The sequence below is a fragment of the Molothrus aeneus genome, chromosome 12 (assembly GCF_037042795.1).
Source record: "Molothrus aeneus isolate 106 chromosome 12, BPBGC_Maene_1.0, whole genome shotgun sequence".
NCBI lineage: Eukaryota > Metazoa > Chordata > Aves > Passeriformes > Icteridae > Molothrus > Molothrus aeneus.
Window position 1 is genome coordinate 962,212 of NC_089657.1, and position 23,654 is coordinate 985,865.

General features: G+C 52.8%; 1 protein-coding gene across 4 annotated transcripts in view; it reads right to left on the bottom strand.

The window, feature by feature from the left end:
* Positions 1-23,654, bottom strand: part of GRM7 (glutamate metabotropic receptor 7) — a 196,259-nt gene that overhangs the window by 81,552 nt on the left and 91,053 nt on the right. For all 4 annotated transcript variants that reach the window (XR_010784428.1, XM_066558432.1, XM_066558431.1 and 1 more), the window contains exons 3-4: positions 3,201-3,342; positions 1,719-1,873 (exon numbers count right to left, since the gene is read on the bottom strand). Coding sequence is in view for 3 of the 4 variants with exons in the window: in XM_066558432.1 (XP_066414529.1) it covers positions 1,719-1,873; positions 3,201-3,342 (297 nt within the window). In the remaining variant the exon portion in view is untranslated. The remainder of the gene's footprint in view (positions 1-1,718; positions 1,874-3,200; positions 3,343-23,654) is intronic.

The window sequence follows — 23,654 nt, forward strand, 5'->3', positions numbered from 1 at the left end:
GGCAAGCCCCTCATTCCTGACTCTGACACAGGGCTCTCAGTAAATGCAGGGGGAATTACTGAGCTGTGCCCTGCCCTGCAGCCCCAGGATGCTGCAGGGAAGGAGCTGGGCTGGGCTCTGCTCAGGGCTCCACCTGCTCCTTCCTGCAGCCTGGTTCCTTCAGCTTGCAGGGAAAACCAAGGGGCTCTGTTTCTTTTATTGTATGCCCCCATCAAAAGCAGTTGTATTGCTGAATTTTAGATGTTCATTTCTGGATTATGCAAGGATGACATTAAAATGCCCAATTCCTTTCTCTGGGTCCTGTGGCCAAATGAGACTCAAAGGCCAGAAAGGAAAGCAGAACAACCTCCAGCAGCCTGGGCATGAGGGAGGCAGCAACCCAGAGGGGTCAGGGCCTCCCTGGGCACGGAGACACCAAAGCCTGGGGGCTCCTGACACATCCCCTGGCTCTTCTCCTGGGGATGGACAGAAATGGGACCAGCCTGAAGGGGGAAGGTGGGGGCTGAGCTCTGAGCCCCCCAGCCCCTGGCAGCAGGAGCAGATGGCACATGCAGATGGCATTTGGCATGGATGGGGCTGGGGAGGGCAGGACGGCCTGAGCCCCTGCAGTGGGCAGGAGCAGGCAGGAGCCCCCTGCTCTGCACAGGGACCCCTCACCCTGCCCCTGCCCCTCCTGGAGCACACAGACCCCAAAAGGTGTGTCTGTCCTGAAGGACGCAGCAGGGACACACATTTGGAGGCAAAACGTACTTGAGGCACCACAGTAACCCCCAGCCCATGTGCAAAACGCAGCCAGGCTACTCCAGGCACTTCCCCACTGGACCAGGAGATATTTGCAGGCTCAATAAATACAATTTTTTTGCAGGTACACCAAATACACTGATATTCATACCTCTAATTTAACTGACTTTGTACACCTGAACTCTCCCACTCTGCCACCCTCACTCACTGCCTCCAAAACCCCCTCATGCTTCCCATCAGGGGTTTAATGTGTAACATAAAAAGAAAATATTTTAAAACAAACAAACGTGGGAAGTTTTTGTTTCTGTGTACTGTTGACAGAATTTCCGTTTCTGTGTCAGAAACCCTCAGGGATGAATACAGACAGTGGGAAAAGCTTATTAAAATATCCTGCTTTTCAGAAACAAACCACTTCATTGTCTGTCAACTTTCTGTATTTACGGAGAAATAACATCCACGAGTGCCTCGGGGGGCTAAAAATGTAAAAGAATGAAGCAGATGATCTACCTGAGAGGAATAACTGATGAGCAGGGAGTGCAGGCAAGGAAAAATGCAAATATTTGGTTTTCCAGGGAGTGAAGGCACCGGAGCCCATTTTAATGTGGACAGTGTGTTCCAGGACTGGGCCAGCAGAGGAGCTGGCTTTCCCTGCTCAGTGCCTCCCCTGGAAACAACTTTTCCTCCAGAGAACACAGACCCCGACCAGCCTGGCCCAGAGGGAGCCGTGTGGGTGCTGAGGCATCTCTATCACAGCAGGGTTAACAAACTGAGCTGAGACCAGACTACAAACACTTGAGAGCACAAAGGGAAGCTGAGAAACAAAGGGGTTCAGCAAAACCAGCTCCCCAAAATTCACCATACGCACATCTGTACAGGTGTGGCTATTTCTGAAGCATGCAGCAATATGGATAAATACAGTGCTTGATCTGAAATAACAGTTAAGCTGAGTTTAAATGGAAACATGGAGTTTCTCTTACCCTCGATGGTGGCTCTCTTGGGCAGGATGGTGATGGCTCCCTCGGCCACGTCCTCCTGCTGCAGCAGCGGGCTCACCTTGGAGCCCCACGTGTCGGAGCCCACCCACAGGAAATGGCCCACCTGGTCTGCCCTCTTGGCTGCTGCCAGGATCTGCCTGTGGAGAGCAACAGGGTTGGCATTGGGGGCACTGCCACGGGGCTGCTCCAGGGAACGGGGTGGCACCGGCACAGGGGTGGCACCGGCACAGGGGTGGCACGGACACAGGGGCTGCTCCATGGAACAGGGTGGCACTGGCACAGGGGTGGCATTGGCACAGGGGCTGCTCCAGGGAATGGGATGGCACTGCCATGGGGGCTGCTCCAGGGAACAGGATGGCACTGGCACAGGGGTGGCACTGGCACAGGGCTGCTCCATGGAACAGGGTGGCACTGACAGGGGGCTGCTCCAGGGAACGGGGTGGCACTGGCACAGGGGTGGCACTGCCACGGGGCTGCTCCAGGGAACGGGGTGGCACCAGCACAGGGGTGGCACTGGCACAGGGGCTGCTCCAGGGAACGGGGTGGCACCGGCACAGGGGTGGCACTGGCACAGGGGTGGCACTGGCACAGGGCTGCTCCATGGAACAGGGTGGCACTGGCACAGGGGCTGCACCCTGTGGGCTCAGGGGTCTCCTCCAGCCTGACTGGGCTGTGATGAGGAGGACCAGCACATTCCTGAGCCCAGCAGAGCTCAGGGGCTGGGACACTCAGTGTCACCAGGGCTCTGGGCCAGGGAAGGATGGGACTGGGTGATCTCCAAAGGTCCTTCCCAACCCAAACCATCCCAAGATCCATTCTCTTTAAATTCACCCTATATCCCACAACTGAATTATTGATTCCACTAAAACTTAGAGTTTTCCCACTGACTTTACTGAAACTTTTCCCAAAATTCTTTTTGTCTCGTTTTGTGGGACCAGGCCTCTCAGCAACTGATGATTCCATCACAATTTTAAGCTAATTTCAAATTCTGGACCCAGAATACGCAAGCGAATAATGAAATATAAAATATTCTTTGTGTTATTTCATGAGCCCATTCCATGTGGTTTAACCTTGAGCATCCAAGTCACTTTATCACTATTAACTTTCATCAGCCATAAACCAGACTGAATTAATGAATTACACCGAGTAGAACGAGCCTGGAGAGGGGGGCGTGTCTGCAATTCCTCTCAGAGGAAAGGTCAGCTCTGCCACCCAATGGGAGCATGGAAAAGCTCCAGGAAAAGCTTCAGGAAAAGCTTCAGGAAAAGCTCCCAGCTCCTGGGCCCCATTCAGGGCACCCATGAGCCAGCAGCAGCAGCAGCAGCGCCTGGTGCTTCCCCCATTCCCAGCTCCCCATGTCCCCCATGGCAGCAGTGCCTGGTGCTTTCCCCCATTCCCAGCTCCCCACAGCCCTTGTGGCTCCCAGCACAGACCTTTCCCTGCCCAGGGAGGGCCCAGGCTCACCTGATGTCCTCGTCGTGGGCGAAGATGACGATGGCCCTGGCGTTGGGCGTCTCCAGCAGCTGCCGGATGATGCGGTCGAAGTCGATGCTCTTGTCCTTGCGCTCCTGGGGGATCTTCAGGGACTGGGCGATGCAGAGCCCACCTGTGCCGGGAGCAGAGCACAAAGGGACCCTCAGGGGAGCGCAGGGAAATGTCACAGAGCCCAGCAGTGGGGAAGGCACAGCCCAAAGGGAGCCTGGGAGGGGAGGAGGTGCCCCGGGGGTCACTGCCCTTCCAGCATCCACGGCCAGATCCAGAGGGGTCCGAGCAATTCCTGCTCTGACAGCACAGCCTGCGGGGCTGGGGGGTCAGGGCTTACACAGACTGTGCCCAACCCACTGCAGAACGGCAAAACAAGCAAAGAAACGGGCAGTGGAAGGATGAAAAGGAATTAAAACAGGAAACAGCGAGCTGAACGAGCCTAAACTGATGAATAAACCCCAAAACAACGGACTGAGAGACAGAAGGTACTGACAGTGTATTGGGCAGGTTTATCTCACTGAAGGGCTGAGATTCTTTTTGATTTTGCAACTTGGGAGCTACTGGGGGAAAATGCTTCCACTGGAATGACTGAGCTGGAATGGGAACAGCCAAAGCTGAGATATTGGCAAAACCCACACTGTGCAACAAAAACCCCTGTTTGTTCAAGGGCCCACCGCCAAACAGATGGACACACAAAACAGTGAAACCTCAAGATAAAGTCTGTGAAAGGGATTTCTCATGAACACCCAGAGAACACAGCAAAGAGCATCAGCACAGCCACAGGTACCCTCAGCCAGACCAAAAAATGCACTTTTAGCACAGTTCCTGTACTACAGCTGTCTAGTCTGTTAAAAAAAATAAATTAAAAAAATCCCATCTCCCATCTCCACCAACATTCTGGTTGTTGCTGGCAGATGAAAACACAACTTTTGCCTTAATTATTTTGTTTCTCAGCAGTAATCACTTTCATCTTTTACAGCATCTTTGATACCAACCTGCTCACCATAGTGCACAGAGCGTTAATTAATAACGTATCAGAGCTCTTAATAAAAACCAGCAGTGGGGATGAGTTAATTAAAAGGCAGCAGGACAAGGGAGAGATTCACAGATAGGCTTTAAAACCCAGCTTTACAAGTCCTGTAATTGAAGCACTGGAGAAGGTGTTGCAGGGTGAAGGACCTGGAGGAGGAGGAGGCTCAAGCCCCAGAGCTTCCTCCTCATCCCAGGGCACAGCAGACCCAGAGGGACCCAGGGACAGCTGGGAAAACCAAACTGCTGCTTGGAAATGTGCAATGCAGCTCCTGTGCCTTTCCTGAGCCCCTCACAAGGCAGGCCAGCCTTGTTTTCCCTGACTTTTGACAGAGAGGAGCTGAGCTGCAGCTGCCTGAAGGCAAAGGAGCTCTGCTGGGCCAGCTGCTCCAAAGGCTCACTGGAACAAAACCATTGCTTCATGGGGAGAAGTGAAATGGTGAACAGGAAAGACTGGAAGAGAATAAAGGAGAATAATAACCCCCAAGTTTTTCTCTGACTCACATAAAACATTTGTTTTGCAATTATCACAACCTGGACATTCTGCAACCTTTCTTTTCCCCTTTAAAAGCAAACACTACTGAGCTTTAAAAATCAACTTCATTTTAAATGAGGATTGGAAGTCTCAGTGCCAGCGAGCTCAGAAATGGGAACAGCTTTACATGCTCTATTTTCCCCAGTCAGAATGAGACAGGATGAACCCAAGGCCACGAGCAGGGCTGTCCCACTTGGCAGGGATCACACTGGCAGCGGTGACAGGCACACACAGTTTGAGCCTTCCCAAAAGGAGCAGATGCCATGGGCCCTGCTAGCCTTGGCACCACCTCTGCTCAGAGGAATTTAGGAGAAGTGGCAGGAGGAATCAGGGATAGATGGCAAACACCAGCGCGCCCTCTGCCACCCCCTGGCAAGCACAGTGCCCGGGGAATTGGGTGTCTGCTGTCCTAAAGGCACAGGGGAGTAAGTGCAGCTTCCACATCCTCATCCCGCACTCCAGCACAACAGGAAACATGTGCACAGTTATTGGGAGTGTCAGGTTAATTCACAGCACTTCCAAGGGAAGAACCTCCGAGGGAATTAGGTGGTAAAAACATGAAAGCTGCAAATTCAGGATCTTGTCATAGGATCCCTGCAGTGATTCATTACCCCGGTGGCCTGGAGGAGTGACAAATGCTCCAAGCAGCACAAAGTGCCTGGCAAGGGAGCCAGAGACAGCCAGGAGTGAACAGGGGCTGCCCTGGGGGTGTCCCAGGCCAGCCTGGACAGGGCTGGGAGCAGCTTGGGACAGTGGGAGCTGTCCCACCACGGCTGGAAGTGTGGAACAGGAAGGTCCTTGAGGGCCTCCCAGCCCAAACCATTGTGGATGGGATTTGTGGATCCCACACCATGACCCCAGCAACACTCAGGCTGCTGGGATAAAGGGTCCATCCACCCAGAGTGGGTCACCCATCCCTGCCCAGAGTGAGATCCATGGCATGAGCCCTCTGGGGATGAGCACATGGTGTTCTGTGCCCTGGGAATGCCAGTGCTGTGTCAGAGCCTGGCATGGAGCTCAGGGGGCAGCAAGGGCCAGCCAGAACCCAAACCAGCAGGGAGCACAGGGGCTGAGGACACAGCAGAGCCTGAACTGTGCCCTGAGCCGTGCCCTGGCTGCTCCTGCCATCCCTGAGCCGTGCCCTGGCTGCCCCTGCCATCCCTGAGCCATGCCCTGAGTGCTCGTGCCATCCCTGAGCCGTGCCCTGAGTGCTCCTGCCATCCCTGAGCCGTGCCCTGAGTGCCCCTGCCATCCCTGAGCCGTGCCCTGAGTGCTCGTGCCATCCCTGAGCCATGCCCTGAGCGCCCCGGCCATCCCTGAGCCGTGCCCTGAGTGCTCCTGCCATCCCTGAGCCGTGCCCTGAGTGCCCCTGCCATCCCTGAGCGCCCCGGCCATCCCTGAGCCGTGCCCTGAGTGCTCGTGCCATCCCTGAGCCATGCCCTGGCTGCTCCTGCCATCCCTGAGCCGTGCCCTGAGTGCTCCTGCCATCCCTGAGCCATGCCCTGGCTGCTCCTGCCATCCCTGAGCCGTGCCCTGAGTGCTCCTGCCATCCCTGAGCCATGCCCTGGCTGCTCCTGCCATCCCTGAGCCGTGCCCTGAGTGCTCCTGCCATCCCTGAGCCATGCCCTGGCTGCTCCTGCCATCCCTGAGCCATGCCCTGAGTGCCCCTGAGCTGTGCCCAGGCAGGCAGAGCCCCAGGGCTCTCTGCAGACACCCAGCAGCTCAGGTGTGGGATCCCAGAGGCAGCTCAGGTTTGGGATCCCAGAGGCAGCTCAGGCTTTGGGGATCCAGAGGCAGCTCAGCTTTGGGATCCCAGAGGCAGCTCAGGTGTGGGATCCCAGAGGCAGCTCAGGCTTTGGGGATCCAGAGGCAGCTCAGGTGTGGGATCCAGAGGCAGCTCAGGTGTGGGATCCCAGAGGCAGCTCAGGTGTGGGATCCCAGAGGCAGCTCAGGCTTTGGGGATCCCAGAGGCAGCTCAGGTTTGGGATCCAGAGGCAGCTCAGGTGTGGGATCCAGAGGCAGCTCAGGCTTTGGGGATCCCAGAGGCAGCTCAGGCTTTGGGGATCCCAGAGGCAGCTCAGGTGTGGGATCCCAGAGGCAGCTCAGGTGTGGGATCCCAGAGGCAGCTCAGGTGTGGGATCCCAGAGGCAGCTCAGGTGTGGGATCCAGAGGCAGCTCAGGTGTGGGATCCCAGAGCTGGCAGTGCAGTGCTGCTGCAGTAGCCATGGATACCCATGGCTGGCTGCTATCTGGGCTCTCTACAACACTAACTACATTATTCTGCTGCCCTGGAATGCTCCAGGAGCTGTTTTTCTTATCACCACTTAATTGGATTATCAGGTAGCAAAAGAGACAATTGAACACTTTTTCAGCTGATTTATCTGCAGAGATCCCCTTTTGGGGGGAATCACTTTTGGCAACACTGAAAACATCACGTCACTAAGTTATGTTGCTGCTGCTGATTATTAAAAGGAACTCTCAATTAATTTGATTAATACGTTCCTTTAAAATTAGCAGCTGCCAGGAGCAGCCTCCTGGGTGTTTATCAGAGCCCTGGGAACAACAGGAAAGCCCCTGGCACAGCTCAGCTGCTCCTCACTGGCAGCAGTTCCAGGAGCCCCCTCACTGCAGCCAGCACAGGAAACACCCCAAAATGGAGATTTTAACCATGCTGTGTTGGGAGGGGTGAGAAGAGCTCGGGTTAGGTACAGGTGGTACCAAGATTCTGTGAGGTAAACAATAAAAATTAAAAGCACAATAAAAATGAGAAGTCTCCAAGTGCAGGAGAGCCCTGATCCCTCAGACAGACCCTGCCAGGGAGATGCTGTGGCCCCAGGATGCTCCAACAGGCAGGACCCCCCCACACGGGGGGAAATAAATCAGTCAAACACTTTAACTGGAGTTTGGGGGGCCAAAGGAGGGGAATTCACTGGGGAAAAATGAAATAAACCTCAAAGGCACACAGGAGGTTTTTCCTATTTCATTGTACATTTTCTATCCCACTGCTGGGTTCTGGCATTTCCTGCCATTCCCTGCATACCCAATTTATGAGCTGCAATGGATTTCACTTGTAAACCTCCTGTATTCTGCAGGTGAGAAACCAGTGGCAGTAAGGCTGAAAACAGAGTTTAAAGAAGTCAGGATCCTCCCCTTGTGAAAACCTGGACAGCACAACTGAGGAGAGCTCCGTGACAAAGCAGAATCACATCCCAAAGAGCCAGAGTGACAAAAGATCATTTTATGGTCCTGAGATGGACCTGGGGCTGCCCCAAACTCCTCAGCAGGGATGGAGTTGTTCAAACACCTGACACAAACCCACCCAGCCCTCGGGGCAGGGGCTGGGAATCCTCACACTGAGCAGCATTTACAGCATTACAAACCCATCCAATCCTCCAGGGCCAAGGATGGGAATCCTGGGGAATCCTCACACTGGGCAGCATTTACAGCATGGCAAACCCACCCAATCCTCAGGGCAGGGAATGCTGGGGAATCCTCACACTGGGCAGCATTTACAGCATTACAAACCCACCCAATCCTCCAGGGCCAAGGATGGGAATCCTGGGGAATCCTCACACTGGGCAGCATTTACAGCATGGCAAACCCACCCAGCCCTCAGGGCAGGGAATCCTGACACACTGAGCAGCATTTACAGCATGGCAAACCCACCCAGCCCTCCAGGGCAGGGAATGCTGGGGAATCCTCACACTGAGCAGCATTTACAGCATGGCAAACCCACCCAGCCCTCAGGGCAGGGGCTGGGAATGCACCTGAGAGCCACACGGGGCTCTGCTGCAGCAGCCACTTCCCAGGGAGGGCTTTAGGGCCAAGCTTTGGTTCATGTTCAACCAAAACCCAGAACGAACCCACGTTCCAGGACCTGCCAGCAGCCTCACAAACAATCAGACCTTCAGGAACAGGTTTGAGTGTAGGGACATTTCCAGTCCCGTTCCCAACCCTGCAAATTCCCAATAAAACCAGTGAACAGAGTGATCCTGGCCTGGGTGTGCAATATTCCCTGTCCCAGCATGGGAGCCCACCAGGGGCTGCCCTGAGCCCACCCCAGGCTCTCAGGGATTTATCCAAGGGATGCAGAGCCGAGGAGATGCCCAGGGCCTGCCCCTTGCACCCCAAAGGAATTCCAGTCTGTGGGAATGAGCTGAGGGACAGAAAAGCTCCTGCCACTCCAGAAATGGCAATAAATTGATTTTATAAACTGATGCCCCCCAGGGAAAGCAGAGCAAGGCAGGTTCAGAGGGGCTGGTGGGGCTGGCTCATTCTGCTGCCACCCAAACCCACAGCTCTGGGAAATGGAACATCCTGGGCATGGAGCACACCCTGCAGGGAAAACACACGGAGAGGCCAGATCAGCTCACAATATGCAGGATCCTCAAGGAAAAGGAGCTTCAAGTTTTAAAACAGGGCTGGTAGAGAGATCCAGAAATGCCAGCTGGGCCCTCTGTCCTAAATGAGAGTCCTGATGAGCCCTGCCTTGGCTGCTTGTTCCTTCCTGGAACAAGGAATATCTGCTCCCCAGGAATGCTCACCTCCTGCCAAGAGCCACTAAGTCCTTGCTTATGGCACTAAAAGAAGTTTACAAATGCCCTGATCTGCAGATGGGCTCGGGTTCAGATTACATCTCCATAGTATGGTAATTCAATAGTAAAACTGGAAAGTGCACCAATAATAAAATTACATTCACACATGGAACGACAACAATTTATCCAAGGAAAAGGATCCCCGTGGATACCCAACAGCTTTAACTTAGAAACTTTCTACACATGAAGAAGCTACTGAATCACTTGGAAATTTCATTTTCTCTAATTTTGTTTATTGTTTCATTTTTTCCTATTAGCCCTCATCATAACCCAACAACAGAACACCTAAACTAATATGGAAGACTAATATTTCTAGCATGTTATTCATTAATGCTTAATTCCATTGTGTCAGACCTTTGCTGCATATTTAATGACATTCCTGGTGTGTTTTATCACCTCAAAATTGTCCTTTATTATGGCAGTTAAACTCCAGTAATATACAAAAAATTAAGACTCTCCTTGGGAACACTAAATTAAATTACAAGAACGGTGTAAGATGACTTTGAGAGATGTAGGAAAGCTCTGTTTGTGAGACAGAATAGAAGGAGAAGGAGCTGCCTGTGCTTGGGAACCTTGAGTGAGAACTGGCTCAGACCAGGGCCTGGCTGCAGGAGGGATTTAGGAGCTTTTGGCTTCCTAAAATCCGCTTCAAAGGTGCATTGGAGGCACACAGTGCAGCCAGGCAGGAAAAGGCAATAGAAAATAGAACATGGAAATGCCTTTTGCTGGTGAGCTCCGTGCCAGGAGCGCTGCCAGGGCCTGGGCTGGGCAGAGCCCTGCTCAGGAGGGCTCAGGAGGGCTCTGGGATGCCCCTGGCAAAGAGATGTGAGCCCTTGGACGGAGATGGGAGTGCAGGGAAGCAAGAGGAAACCCCTAAATGGATGAACCCTTCCCTGTTTGCTCTCAAAGGCTCAGAACAGGGGGCTCCTGAGCTGCACACCTGCATTTACCTGTGAGCCCTGTCCTTCACCTGCCTCCAACAGCCAGGAGGAAAGAGAGAGCCCAGGCTCAGACACAGGAGCTGCTGGGGATCAGGGAATGCTGGGGATCAGGAATGCTGGGGATCAGGGAATGCTGGGGATCAGGGAATGCTGGGGATCAGGATCAGGGAATGCTGGGGATCAGGGAATGCTGGGGATCAGGATCAGGGAATTGGGGATCAGGATCAGGAGCTGGGGATCAGGAGCTGCTCTGGACCAGGATCAGGGAATTGGGGTTCAGGAGCTGCTGAGGATCAGGAGATTCTGGGGATCAGGAGCTGCTCAGTGCTGGGCTGCTCCTGCAGGAATCTTTGTTCCCCCCCAGCAGTAAGGATGCCACCTCTGGATAATGAATCATTACAGACTGTGAGCACAGAACGATCCCTAATGATGGAGCTCTTCTAACTCCAGGTTGGAGCGTTCCCAGGTCCCCAGTCCCCTTTTTCTCAGGGAAGGAACGTGGCATTTCAGCTGCTCCCAGACAATGGCACTGCTGTGGCTGCTGGTGTCAGAGCAAGCAAAGACTTGTCACCTCTTCAGAGAGTGACAAATGCAGAGAGCAGCCAGGACCTGTGAGACAGCTCCGTGGGAGGGCAGCGAGCAGAAGCATCTTTGACAGATAATTTTGGAAGGAAGCATTTTCCTCGTTTTTCCACCCAAGGAGAGAGCAGCGTTTACAGCATGACAAAACTCCTCCAGGAGCCCAGAGCCAGGCTCCCAAAAGCCCTGCAATAGATCAGGGACAGGGAACAAGGCCACAGAGGAAGGGTCCAGATGGGGCTGAGAGCTGGACCCCAGAGGACCCTTCTGTACCAGCCCCACCTTGGTCCCCATCCCTGCAGGGATCCCTGCAGTACCAGACCAGGTTTTGGTGGGTCCCTCCTGGGTTTTGGATCACTCCTCCCTTGCTGCAGCACATTTTCCTCCAGACTCACACCAGGGTCTGTGCTGGGAGCTCACACAGTGACCCCTGCTCTTCTGGAACCCAAAATGGGCACATTCAGCAAAGCTGGGAGCTGTTTAAGCAGGCCCTGTCCCCAGCCCTCACACAGGGAAATGGAAAATAGAACTCTGTAACTCCTTGGTCTTTGCTAGTCCTTCTCATAATCCCCATCTCCTTCACACTGGAGTAATGTTCTTAATGTACTCGCTGAGCCTTAATGGCCCTCTCTCAAATGAGTACTAAAAATGCAATATAGCTCAATAAAACCACTCTTGCAGCCTGGCAAAGCCCAGCCCTGCCCTGAGCCACTCCATTCCATGGAGCTCTGCCACAGAGGCTGTACAGGGAGATAGGAGCAGGCTGAGGGAAGGCAGGCCAGGACTGATCCCAGCAGTGCCTCACCTGAGGGAAAAGCTCCTGAGGGATCCCAGCAGACACCAGCACCCACCTGGGGACTCCCCTGGGGACAGGGACCTGGGCAGGGACACCCAGGGCAGGCTCAGAGCAGCCTGGCACAGAGGGAGGGGTCCCTGCCATGGCAGGGGGCACTGGGGGCTCTCCCAGTCCCCGTTCCTGTGCTCCCTTCTCCCCCAGGAGAGAGGGGATGTGGATATTCCTGAGTGATCCAGCACTCTCTGCCTTCCAGGGAGCCTTTTCAGTGCACAGCCCACTGCAGACAGGGATTGTGGTCACCTGGGGCTGGACCTGAGAGTCCTGTGAAGTATCTGCCAATACCCAGAGCGCTCAACTGAACAGGGATTGCTGCAGGAACCGTCCCTCCAGGCTGCCCTAAAAGCTCCCCAAAACCCCATCAACCTTTAAAGCCTCCATTTCCCTGGTGCTGCAGCCCTGATTTTATCAACTGGGCACCCTGACCTGCGACAGTGTAGGAGAAGCTGCACTGTGCCACACCAAGAATAAACCCCAGGAAATTCCCTTTACAGCAAGAACCTCAGAGAGTCAAAATATTAATGTACCAGCAATGAGGGCACAGCTTCCAATCAATCAATCAATCAATCAATCAATCAATCAATCAATCAATCACTCTAGCTTTAAACATTTTTTATGCCACAAAGAAGGGTTTTTCTGCAGAATCTTGATAGGGCAAGGTAATCAGAAAATTACCAGGAAAAATCAGAAAAAACCCCAGGAAATCTGGGATTCACAAGACCAAAGAGAGAGGCCAAAGACAGGATAAGGGAGAATCAATGATGCTGCCCGTGGCCCTTTCCCTTTACTGTGGGGCACTCCTGATGTTAGTCCCATTTAACTGCATTTCCCTCTGTGCCCCACCCCAGGGCATTTCACACACCCGGGGCTGAGGAGGGGCAGAGCTGCCCCCAGGGCTGCCAGCAGTGACCCCACAGAGGCGCTGGAGCTCTGCAGGTCCCCGGGCTGCAGGAGGGGCTCCCCAGTGCCCCCCACCCAGCCCTGGCTGCTCCCCGTGCCCCAGGAGCTGCAGCTCCTCCTGGAACGAGGGAGAAGGGCCAACACATTTCCCTTGGAAAGAGATCCTGACTCCTGTGGAGGAATTCAAATGATGTTCTGAGTGTTACACAAATGAAAAGCAATTAAATCAGTGTAACTCCTGAGGAAACAGAGCTTAACTGCTATTTCACATAAGACATCCACTTCCTTTATCTTTAATTCATTTTGTGGTCGGAAAAGATGACCAAAGTTATCTTTACTTTGCAAAAACTACTGCAATGGGAGTGAGGGAAATTAACACTTTGATTAACACTTTTAATATTTGAAATTAATTTCAAAGCTCCATCTCAGTTTCCAAGGTTTGTATTAATCATTTCTCCCAATATTATGGCATATTGAAAGAACTTGATTAGGTTGATTCCAAAACAGAGAGTGAAGAGACAGCTCAGCCACCACTGATTCAGCTCCTCCCTGGCTTTCCAAGCCTCCCTCCTCAGGGAACCTGCACTGAGGAGGAGCTGCTTTGCTACCACCTCTATTTTAACAGGAAACGTGGAATTTTGGATGCAAAATTCTCAGAGCTCACACACGGAGCAGCTCATCCCAGGGCTGGGACACCCACAGAGCTCTGGCAAACCATGGCTGGAGGGGAACCCTGGTAACTCACGGGATCAGGGAATGGTTTGGGCTGGAAAAGCCCTTTAGGATCAGAGTCCAGCTGGAAAAGCCCTTTAGGATAAGAGTCCAGCTGGGAAAAGCCCTCTAGGATCAGAGTCCAGCTGGAAAAGCCCTTTAGGAACAAAATCCAGCTGGGAAAAGCCCTCTAGGAACAGAATCCAGCTGGGAAAGCCCTTTAGGAACAGAATCCAGGTGGGAAAGCCCTCTAGGAACAGAATCCAGGTGGGAAAGCCCTTTAGGAACAGAGTCCAGCTGGGAAAAGCCCTTTAGGAACAGAGTCCAGCTGGGAAAAGCCCTCTAGGATCAGAGTCCAGCTGGGAGGCACAGAGCAGCACAGCTCCCCAAGCTCCTCCACTCTGCAAACACAGAAAATGCAAAAAACCCCACCAAGCTGTTGGTTTCTGTCACCTGGAGAGTCCTTGGGACTCACAATGGACAACACAAACCCCAGCATTCATTAACCCTTCCCCAGGCCAGGCCAGTACTGCCCTGTCCCCAGGAGCCACACGGACAGGGCTTTCACACCCAGCATGGGTGTCACACACACACACATCTTCTATGGAAAATCCTGTCCTTAGGACTTTTCCTCCTGAGAAGCTGAGAGGCCTCAGGAACCAAATGTACCCAATGGTTATCTGCTGCTGTGGAATGCAACAGGTGCATCTGGGATTGGGCTCATGTGGTTGTTTCTGATTAATGGCCAATCACAGCCCAGCTGGCTCGGACTGTCTGGTCAGTCACAAGCCTTTGTTATCATTCTTTTCTATTCTTAGCCAGCTTTCTGATGAAATCCTTTCTTCTATTCTTTTAGTACAGTTTTAATATAATATATATCAAAAAATAATAAATCAAGCCCTCTGAAACATGGAGTCAACATTCTCATCTCTTCCCTCATCCTCAGACCCCTGTGAACACCAGCACAGATGGGGACCTTCCACTGCCTGAGCACCTTTCCATGGAGGAATATTCCCAATATCCACCCTGAGCCTGCCCAGCCCAGCCTGAGCTGTTCCCTCTGCTCCTGTCCCTGTTCCCTGGGATGATCCCAAACCCCCCCGGCTGTGCCCTCCTGGCAGGAGCTGTGCAGAGCCACAAGGGCCCCCTGAGCCTCCTTTGCTCCAGGCTGAGCCCCTGCCCGGCTCCCTCAGGGATTCTGCAGCCCCTGCCCAGCTCCCTCAGGGATTCTCCATTCCCTGCCCAGCTCCCTCAGGGACTCTGCAGCCCCTGCCCAGCTCCCTCAGGGATTCTCCATTCCCTGCCCAGCTCCCTCAGGGATTCTCCATTCCCTGCCCAGCTCCCTCAGGGATTCTGCAGCCCCTGCCCAGCTCCCTCAGGGACTCTGCAGCCCCGTCCCAGCTCCCTCAGGGATTCTGCAGCCCCTGCCCAGCTCCCTCAGGGATTCTGCAGCCCCTGCCCAGCTCCCTCAGGGATTCTGCAGCCCCTGCCCAGCTCCCTCAGGGATTCTGCAGCCCTTTCCCAGCTCCCTCAGGGATTCTGCAGCCCCTGCCCAGCTCCCTCAGGGATTCTCCATTCCCTGCCCAGCTCCCTCAGGGATTCTCCAGCCCCTGCCCTGTCCCTGTTTCACCCCTCAGAGCTGTTTCCAGCACTGGAACAGACCCTGCACGCACAGGGAGCTCTCCTGAAAAAGCACCTCCATTTACAAGCCATGAATTTGACTTCTGCCCTCCTGGGTGCCTCTCTCAGAGCAGAGCAATGTTCCCCGCATTAAAAAAACAAACAAACAAACAAACAAAAGGATAAAAGCAGAATATCCACAGAACTCCAGCGAGCCTTGTTTCATCCACTCGCTTTCAGCTGTTCTGCAAACTCCTCATTTTGGGGAAATAAATGTTTTTAATTAAGTTGCCTGCACAGCTGCTGAGGCAGGAGCTGCGGGAGCAGCCCCTGCACACCCCCAGAGCTGCACGGGATGGGATGGAGCCATTTGTTGAGTCACGCTCTTCCCCCCTCTCCAACGATTCCTCAGACAGTGTCACTTCTCCATTTGTTAATCCATACTTAATTCTTAAATCACAAAACATCGTGGCTTTAAAGATAAGCTTTTAAACACCCTCCCACACAGCCTCTCCTGCCATCTCCCGGGACTCTGCTGATAACCAGCAGGAACCAGACACTGCAAATATGCAAACGTGCAAATGGGAACGGAGGAGCTGCTGCTGCAGCTGGGGCAGGAGATGGAGAGAGGAGATGGGAGGTGACACCTGGGGAGGAGCAGGAAGGAAGGTCAGGAGCTGGGAAAAGGCCCCTTCCCAAAGGCAGGGAGAGGGAGGGAGCTCTGCCAGCTGGGGCCAGAGCCCAGGGCACAGGGCAGCACAGCTCCCCAAACTCCTCCACTCTGCAAACACAGAAAACGCAAGAAAACCCCACCAAGCTGTTGGTGTCTGTCACCTGGAGAGTGCTTGGGACACACAGTGGACAACACAAACCCCAGCATTCATTAAATCCTGGGAACACCACAGAGCCACTGAGCTGCTCATGCTTGAAATGCCCTGAGGTGGGAACTGCACCCACCCAAAGCCAGGCTGGAGCTGCAGCCCCAGACCCAACAGGGATGGGAACTGCACCCACCCAAAGCCAGGCTGGAGCTGCAGCCCCTGAGCCCCAGACCCAGCAGGGATGGGAACTCTCCTTCACCCTAAAGCCAGGCTGGAGCTGCAGCCCCAGACCCAGCAGGGGTGTGTGGGGCAGGCACTGGGTGCCCCACAGCTGCAGCAGCCCTGGAACTGCCAGAGGACAGCACAGCCCTGCACTCATGGAGAATCCTGATCTCTGTGTTTTCTAAGGCATGGAGGAGCCCTGATCCCTCAGTAAAGATTTTAAATGCAAACTCGATTCCTCCAACACTGGGAAGAGTCCTATTAAAACTACAGTTACTTTGATGATAAATTTTAATTAGTACTATCCACAAAATGCTAAAATAATCTGATGGAGGAGGCGAATTCCAGCTGAAACAGCAGAACATGTAAATCCTCTGCCTGATTTACAGATCTTGGAAGCAAATCTGGAGCAGTTCCCTCAGCCTCTCATACAATATTTTTTTTTTCCCCAGAAAAGTTGCATTGTCAAGGAGACATCTCTTTTTTGGGTAGATCCCTGTTAATTACTAGCATGGAACTTTCCTACTAATTGAGCAGCCAGCCAACACACCAACTTGGAGATGCACAGCTCACTGCAATCTGAGCTACAGCATGGGAAAACCAAGGGATTCTTCTCTAAAAAGACATAAAAGCATTTCAGCAATGGTTGAAAGAGAAATGGAAACACTTTTTACCTACCAAAATATGGAGTTCAGTGTTGTGTGTTTCCCCTGCCACAGCTGAAGGCATCACTAACACCTAAAACAGAGCAGAGAGCTGCACTTGCACATTAAATGTCTAGAGGCAGGTGCAGAGACAGTGCAGGTTACATCAGCTCCTCACGAGGAGCAGGCACAGAACTCAGCCCAGAACATCCCTGTTCCACCCCAGCTAGTGAAACGTGGGGCACACAGGTACCGGGAGAACTGGAGCAGGGCCTTGGGGCTGAGCCCTCTCAGGTGCCAGGGACTGCCCTGCACAAGCCCAGAGAGGAGAGGAACAAACCCAAGGAGAAATTCAGGAGAAGGAGGATCAAAAGGAGAACATCTCCTTTAGCACAGCTCATCCCACCGCCTGCAGGCCCCGGGGATGCTGAAATGCTGCCCTGAGCCATCCCCTCCCACCTCTGTGCGCTCAGCAATCCCTGAACCAGCTCCGCCTTTGGGCTGCTCTGAGATGCACCTGGAGAGCCAGAGCCCCAGGGCAGGGGATGCAGAGTCACTGACTGGGGCGCTGCTTATCCACAACAGCCTGGGATTTCTACTGAAACTGGGTAGGGACAGAAACCGAACCGGGGAGGAGAAACCGAACCGGGGAGGAGAAACCGAACCGGGGAGGAGAAACCGAACCGGGGAGGAGAAACCGAACCGGGGAGGAGAAACCGAACCGGGGAGGAGAAACCGAACCGGGGAGGAGAAACCGAACCGGGGAGGAGAAACCGAACCGGGGAGGAGAAACCGAACCGGGGAGGAGAAACCGAACCGGGGAGGAAAAAAATAACTAAAGAGAAAAACTAAACCAGAGAGAAAAAACCAAACCGGGGAGGAAAAACCAAACCGGGGAGGAAAAACCAAACTGGGGAGGAAAAACCAAACCGGGGAGGAAGAAAGGGGAACTGAGGGAGAGAGCAATGTCCAGGGGCACAAGTGCCCAAACCAGACTTGCCTGAGGCTGTAACTCTGCTCTGAACTTGGCCAGGCAAAGCCTGAGCAATACTTTTTGAGACAGATTATATCTCATTGGGGTCTCCTGCTTCACTTGCTGCTTTTTTACCATTCCTCCCAACATCTCCCACGCGTGCCTTCTCTGAGCCCAGTGCCCACAGAGCCTTGCCAGGACGGAGCTGGGTGCAGTGGGTGTCCTGCAGAATGGCCTCTCCACCCCCTCTGTGCTTTCAGGGCTCCCTGGGGCTGGGGAGCAGCAGTTTGGGAAATGGAATCCCCAAAGAGCAGCAGCCAGAGCCACCCACCCTGAGCTGCACCTGCACACACCGGCACAGAGCTGGAGCTCTCACCCAGCTTTCTGCTGCCCTCAATGCTCCAGGGAGCAGCTCCTGAGCTCTGCTGGATGTTGGCATCTCATCACAGGGGTTCCAGGCTGTTGTCTCCTTATCACAAAGGTTCCACACCTTCCTGGTGTTTCTGGTGGGCAGCTCCTCAGAGCTCTGACTCTTTCCTCTTCACAAAGCAGCCACTGACTCCAGCTCCCCTCTCAATCAACCACCCACCCCACTCTTCTATAGCATCTTCTTCTCATTGGGTACAGCTGAGGCCTGGTAAAGTCAGGCCTGTTCCTGATCTTTGATCATTGGCCCAGCTGCAGCTCCTCAGGGCTGAGATTACTTTCTACACTAGCTTTATTTTTTTATATTCTATCCCATTACAGATGGATGGATGGATGTCCATCATGGATGTCCACAAAACCACCTCCCAACCCCACAAACCTTCAGGAGGAGCCACCTGGAGCCCGCCTGCCACCCCTCTGTGCCCTGTTCCACCCCAGTGCAGCCAAGCCAAGCTCTGGAAGTGCTTCCAGGAGCCACCTGCAGTGCAGGGAGCACAGCTGGATCAGCAGGAGCCACCTGCAGTGCAGGGAGCACAGCTGGATCAGCAGGAGCCACCTGCAGGGAGCACAGCTGGATCAGCAGGAGCCACCTGCAGTGCAGGGAGCACAGCTGGAGCACCAGGAGGGCTCACAGGGTCACTCCAGCTCCTGGGGAAACATGAGCAAGGAATGAGAGCTCATCCTGCCAGGGGTTTGCTCCTTGGTGCCACATCAGAACTGGCTGTTACACAGCCTTTGCCACGTCCCTGCGCCAGCAGAAGTTATTTCCTTGGGAAAAAATGTAAAAGCTTTAAAATAGATTTTTTTTAAAAAAGAGAGAAATCCATTAGAGTAAGTAAAAAGCAAGCCCCCAGCTCCTGCAGAAGTCCTGAATCACTTTCAATTTATCATGAGGTTGTCCAAGGTGAAAAGGTTGAACTTGGTGGCAGTCACTTCCAAATTCTCGTGGCTGTGTGTGGATTTTTGCCTGCCAGCTGGAACAGGAGCTGCACTGAAGTTACCCTGCTGCTCACATCACAGCTGGAAAGGACTCCCAGGGGTCAGCCCCTGCCCCTGGAGTGCTTGGATGGGTTCAATTGCCAGAGATTTTACTGCAGGTGCCACTTGTCCTCCTCACTTCAGGGAGGATTTCATCTTGGCTGCAGACAAATTTTCTCTCTGCCTCTCTCTCCCTTCATTTGACAGAAACAGAACTCAAACTTTAATAGCAAAACACCCATAATTTCGTATCAAGGCTCTCCAATCATCTGAAAAGTGGTGCTTGGTGCAGCCAGTTCTAACCCTGTCTGGACAGAAGATGTGCTGGAAATAAAATTCAGAGCTCTCCTGTTTCCATGGCAAATTAGGATGAACAACACAAAATCAGGAGAGAGAAATCTGGGGGGAAAACCCAACATGGTGGAGAAGGGGAGTGCCCAGAAGGGGCTCATTAAGGCGTGGATGTGTGTGACACCAATTCCATCTCAGTGGGGACTGGATGGTGCCACCCCCTGGCACCTGGGGCTGGCCCAGGGCAGAGGCTGCAGCTCCTGGGAGAGCTGGGGACACCCACAGAGCCTCAAGGTCTCGTGAACCAGGGAATTACAGCTCCAAAGCTCAGCAGCTCCTGACAATTCCTGTCTGGTTTCCATGCTGCCCTCGCCACCCTCCCTGCAAGCAGCCCCTGAGTGGTGCCAGATGGGAGGAGCTGCTCTGCCCTCATCCCCTGCCCTGCCCATTGTGTCACCATCATAATTTGAGAAAAATCCCTTTGCCAGGGCTTTTCTCCTGAGAAGCCTCAGAGGAAAAGAAAAACAATAATTATCTGCTGCTGTGGAATGCAACAGGAGCATCTGTGATTTGGTTGTTTTTAATTAATGGCCAATCACAGTCCAGCTGGCTCGGACTCTCTTAGTCAGGAGCTTTTATTATCATTCCATTCTTTTCTATTCCTTTCAAGCCTTCTGATGAAATCCTTTCTTTTATTCTTTTACTATAGTTTTAATATATTATTTTCTTTTAATATATCATAAAATAATAAATCAGCCTTCCAAAACATGGAGTGAAGATTCTCATCCCTTCCCTGCTCCTGAGACCCCTGTGAACCCCAGCACACCCCTGCCCTTTCCTCACCCCTGCCCTGCAGCCCCTGCCCGTCCCTGCTGCCAGGGCTCCCACAGCCCAATCACCCCTCCAGGCTCCTGACTGCTCTCAGAAAAGGCAGAACATTTTCCAAAGGCTGCAGAGGCCTTCCAAGCCCAGCCATCGAGGAAAATGAAAGATAATTCACAAAAATCACCCTGAGTTTCCAGTAAATGATGGGCATTATGGCAGTTATCCATTTTCATGCCACTTGCACACATCTCTTTGTTTCAGGTGAATGGCAGCTGGGACTTTTCCCAGCACCATTTGGTGCAGGGTGTGCAGGAGAGCTGAGGAGAGCCCAGTGCTGAGCACTGCAGCCCTCTGGGGATGGGACACACACTGGGGACCTGTGGTGCTCTTACTCAAAGCTCCCAGTATTTTCTGTTGATTTTTCTTTGGCAATGTCACTTTTAATAACAGGTTCAGAAGCAGGCTGACCTACATAATCCCTCTGGTGCAGAAGCACATGCTGCTTCCCACTATCTCTGGAGAACAGAAATGGAAATGTCTGTGCCTTGCTTGGTCACCGTGTCCCTCCAGAGCTATAAAAATCAAATTGGAACAAATGTCCCAGGCTCATCCAATTCGCCAGGCAAACTCACAGATCTGTTCTTTTCTCACCAGAAGGGCCCAGCAATGCAAAAGGGTCTGATTATTTCATAGCAAGGCATAAATCCTCCTGCTCTACACTCAGATGGCACCGGGGAGCTTCAGTCCCAGAGCTGGCCTCAGGAGGAGCTGGAACCTCTGCCTCTCTCCTGTCCATGGTTACCAGCTTAGCAGAAGAGCCCAGCATGGGGAGACAGGCTTGAAATTACCTTGATGCATCTGCCATCTGTTTTGCTCTTATTCTGTTACCCTTTAATTGTCCTGAATCAACCCTGCTCCAGCTCTTGTGCTCCTCTCTGGCTGTCTCACTTTGCTTTCCCTGGATCCAAGAGCACCTGCACGCAGCCACGGCTGCCAGGCCCAGCCTGAAACCAGCAGGCCACAAATAAATCCCTTGGGTGGCTTGGCTGGATCACATCTGGTCTGAAAAGGTACAAAATCTGCTCCAGAACTCTCTCACGCTGCCCCAGGACTCTCTTGGTCAAACAGGCATTTCCCAGCTTCATCCTGCAGCATCCTCCCCAGACCACAGGGCAGGGACATAATCATCCTCAGGGACATCATCATCCTCCCCAGGACATCATCATCCTCAGGGCCATCATCATCATCCTCTTCCCCAGCCCCACAGGGCAGGGACATCATCATCCTCAGGGACATCATCATCCTCCCCAGGACATCATCATCCTCAGGGCCATCATCATCCTCCCCAGGACATCATCATCCTCCCCAGGACATCATCCTCCTCAGGGACATCATCATCCTCCCCAGGGCCATCATCATCATCTCCAGGGCCATCATCCTCCTCCCCAGCTCCACAGGGCAGGGACATCATCATCCTCAGGGACATCATCATCATCCTCAGGGACATCATCATCATCCTCAGGGCCATCATCATCCTCCCCAGCCCCACAAGGCAGGGACATCATCATCCTCAGGGACGTCACCCTCCCCAGGGACATCATCATCCTCCCCAGGGCCATCACCATCTGTTGCTATCAAACACAAAAACACAACCTCACACCACTGTTCTCAAAGTAAAGAAAAAGAGAAGTTTATTTTCTGACTCCCAACGTTTATAGATTTCTGAGAGTGACAGTGGATTGGAGGGTGACAGTGCCACCTCTCCAATGACACTGGGCAAACCAACAGCCCATCAACTTTCTCCTCTCCATAAAGGAATGCCAAACAATGAGTTATTTACAGAAAATGCGTGACAAAGTTCACTACAAGAATGTCAACATCAGAAGGCTTAGAAAATCTCAAAAAATCCAAAATGACAATCATCCTCCCCAGGGCCATCATCCTCCTCCCCAGCCCCACAGGAACATCCCTGAGCCACAGGAACCTCCCTGTGCCCCCAGCCCTGCTCACCTCCATCCTCACCTGGGCACTCCCCCTCCTCTCTTCCCATGCCAACACAGAGAACATTTCCCTGCCAATAATCTTGTTTATTCTAATAAAGAGTCACTGACTAAAACAAAATCCAGAGAATTGACTGTTGACTCACAACTGAACAGAAATTCCCATAGGCAAATCTTTTTAGCATTCCAAGAGCATGACTAATTCAATTAACACCAGCCAGAAGAAGATTATGTAAAGCTACCAAGTTATACATCTATATATGTGCAGAATAAATAACAATTACATGTTAAGGAACACAGGTAAGAGCTGTGGTTTGCATTTTCTATTTCAAATACTGCCATAAACATCTTTGGTGCCAGTTTGACTCCAGGAGGCATTCACAAATTTTCAGACATATGTGAAAATAAAGCTTTAGAGGTGTGTGGTTTTAATTACCTTTTCTTTATTCCAGTCATTCCTGGATGTTGTTATGGCAGAGCTGTCTCTGTCCATCAGTGACTGCACATGTGCCAAACCCCTCTCCACCCTTTTTCTTTTCTGCTAATTCAAACCCTCCCCAAATCTCATGAAAAGAAAAAAACCAGAGAAGCAAGGAAGTGGAAAGGAGCTTGTCTTGTGGATCACTCATGCAAGGAGAGAACCCAGGATTGCCCTTGAAAGGCTTTTCTGAAGACTTCACAAACCCAGAGCACAATTAAACCACGAGCCTGAAAGTTCTTGTGCCAGCAGACAACTGCCTGTGTTTGCCTTGGACTCCAAAGCAGAGGCTGATGAACCCACCCAGGCAGTGAAATAAATGTGAAATCTGGCTCTGCCCCAGACCCAGAGCCCCCTGACAAACCGGGCACCACAGGTGATGTGGCTCTCCCTGACTGCACCACTCCAAGGACATGAAAGGTTTTCAGGACAAATCCCAACTTCTCTTTCCTGTAAAAATCTTACAAATCTCCTGCCTTGGGTTTTCCATCAGGTCATTTAAAATTGCAGCTGAGCTTCTCCCATCAACACACACCGAGGTAAGACAGAGCTCCACACTCACCCCATGTCTGCCTGAAAAATCAGCTTACAGGGGAATGCTGCCCTTTGTATAAAGGTGTGGAGCAGGGCTAACTGAAACTTGAACCCCCAGATGAAATGTTGGTGGAGCAGCCCTGTGGGTGGATGCTGAGTGCAGGGCCAGGGCAGGGTGTGCACAGTGTGCCTGGCTGGGGGCACAGCTCCTGCTCCAGGCGAGGGCTGCGCCTGCCCTGCCTGCTCTGCAGCCCCTGCCACATCCCAGGGCAAGGAAACACCCAGGAATGACCCTGCAGCAGAACTGCACTGCCCTCATAGCCACGAAAACATCCAGAACTGCCCCTGCAGCAGAACTGCACTGCCCTCGTAGCCATGAAAACACCCAGGAATGACCCTGCAGCAGAACTGCACTGCCCTCGTAGCCATGAAAACACCCAGGAATGACCCTGCAGCCCCTGCCACATCCCAGGGCAAG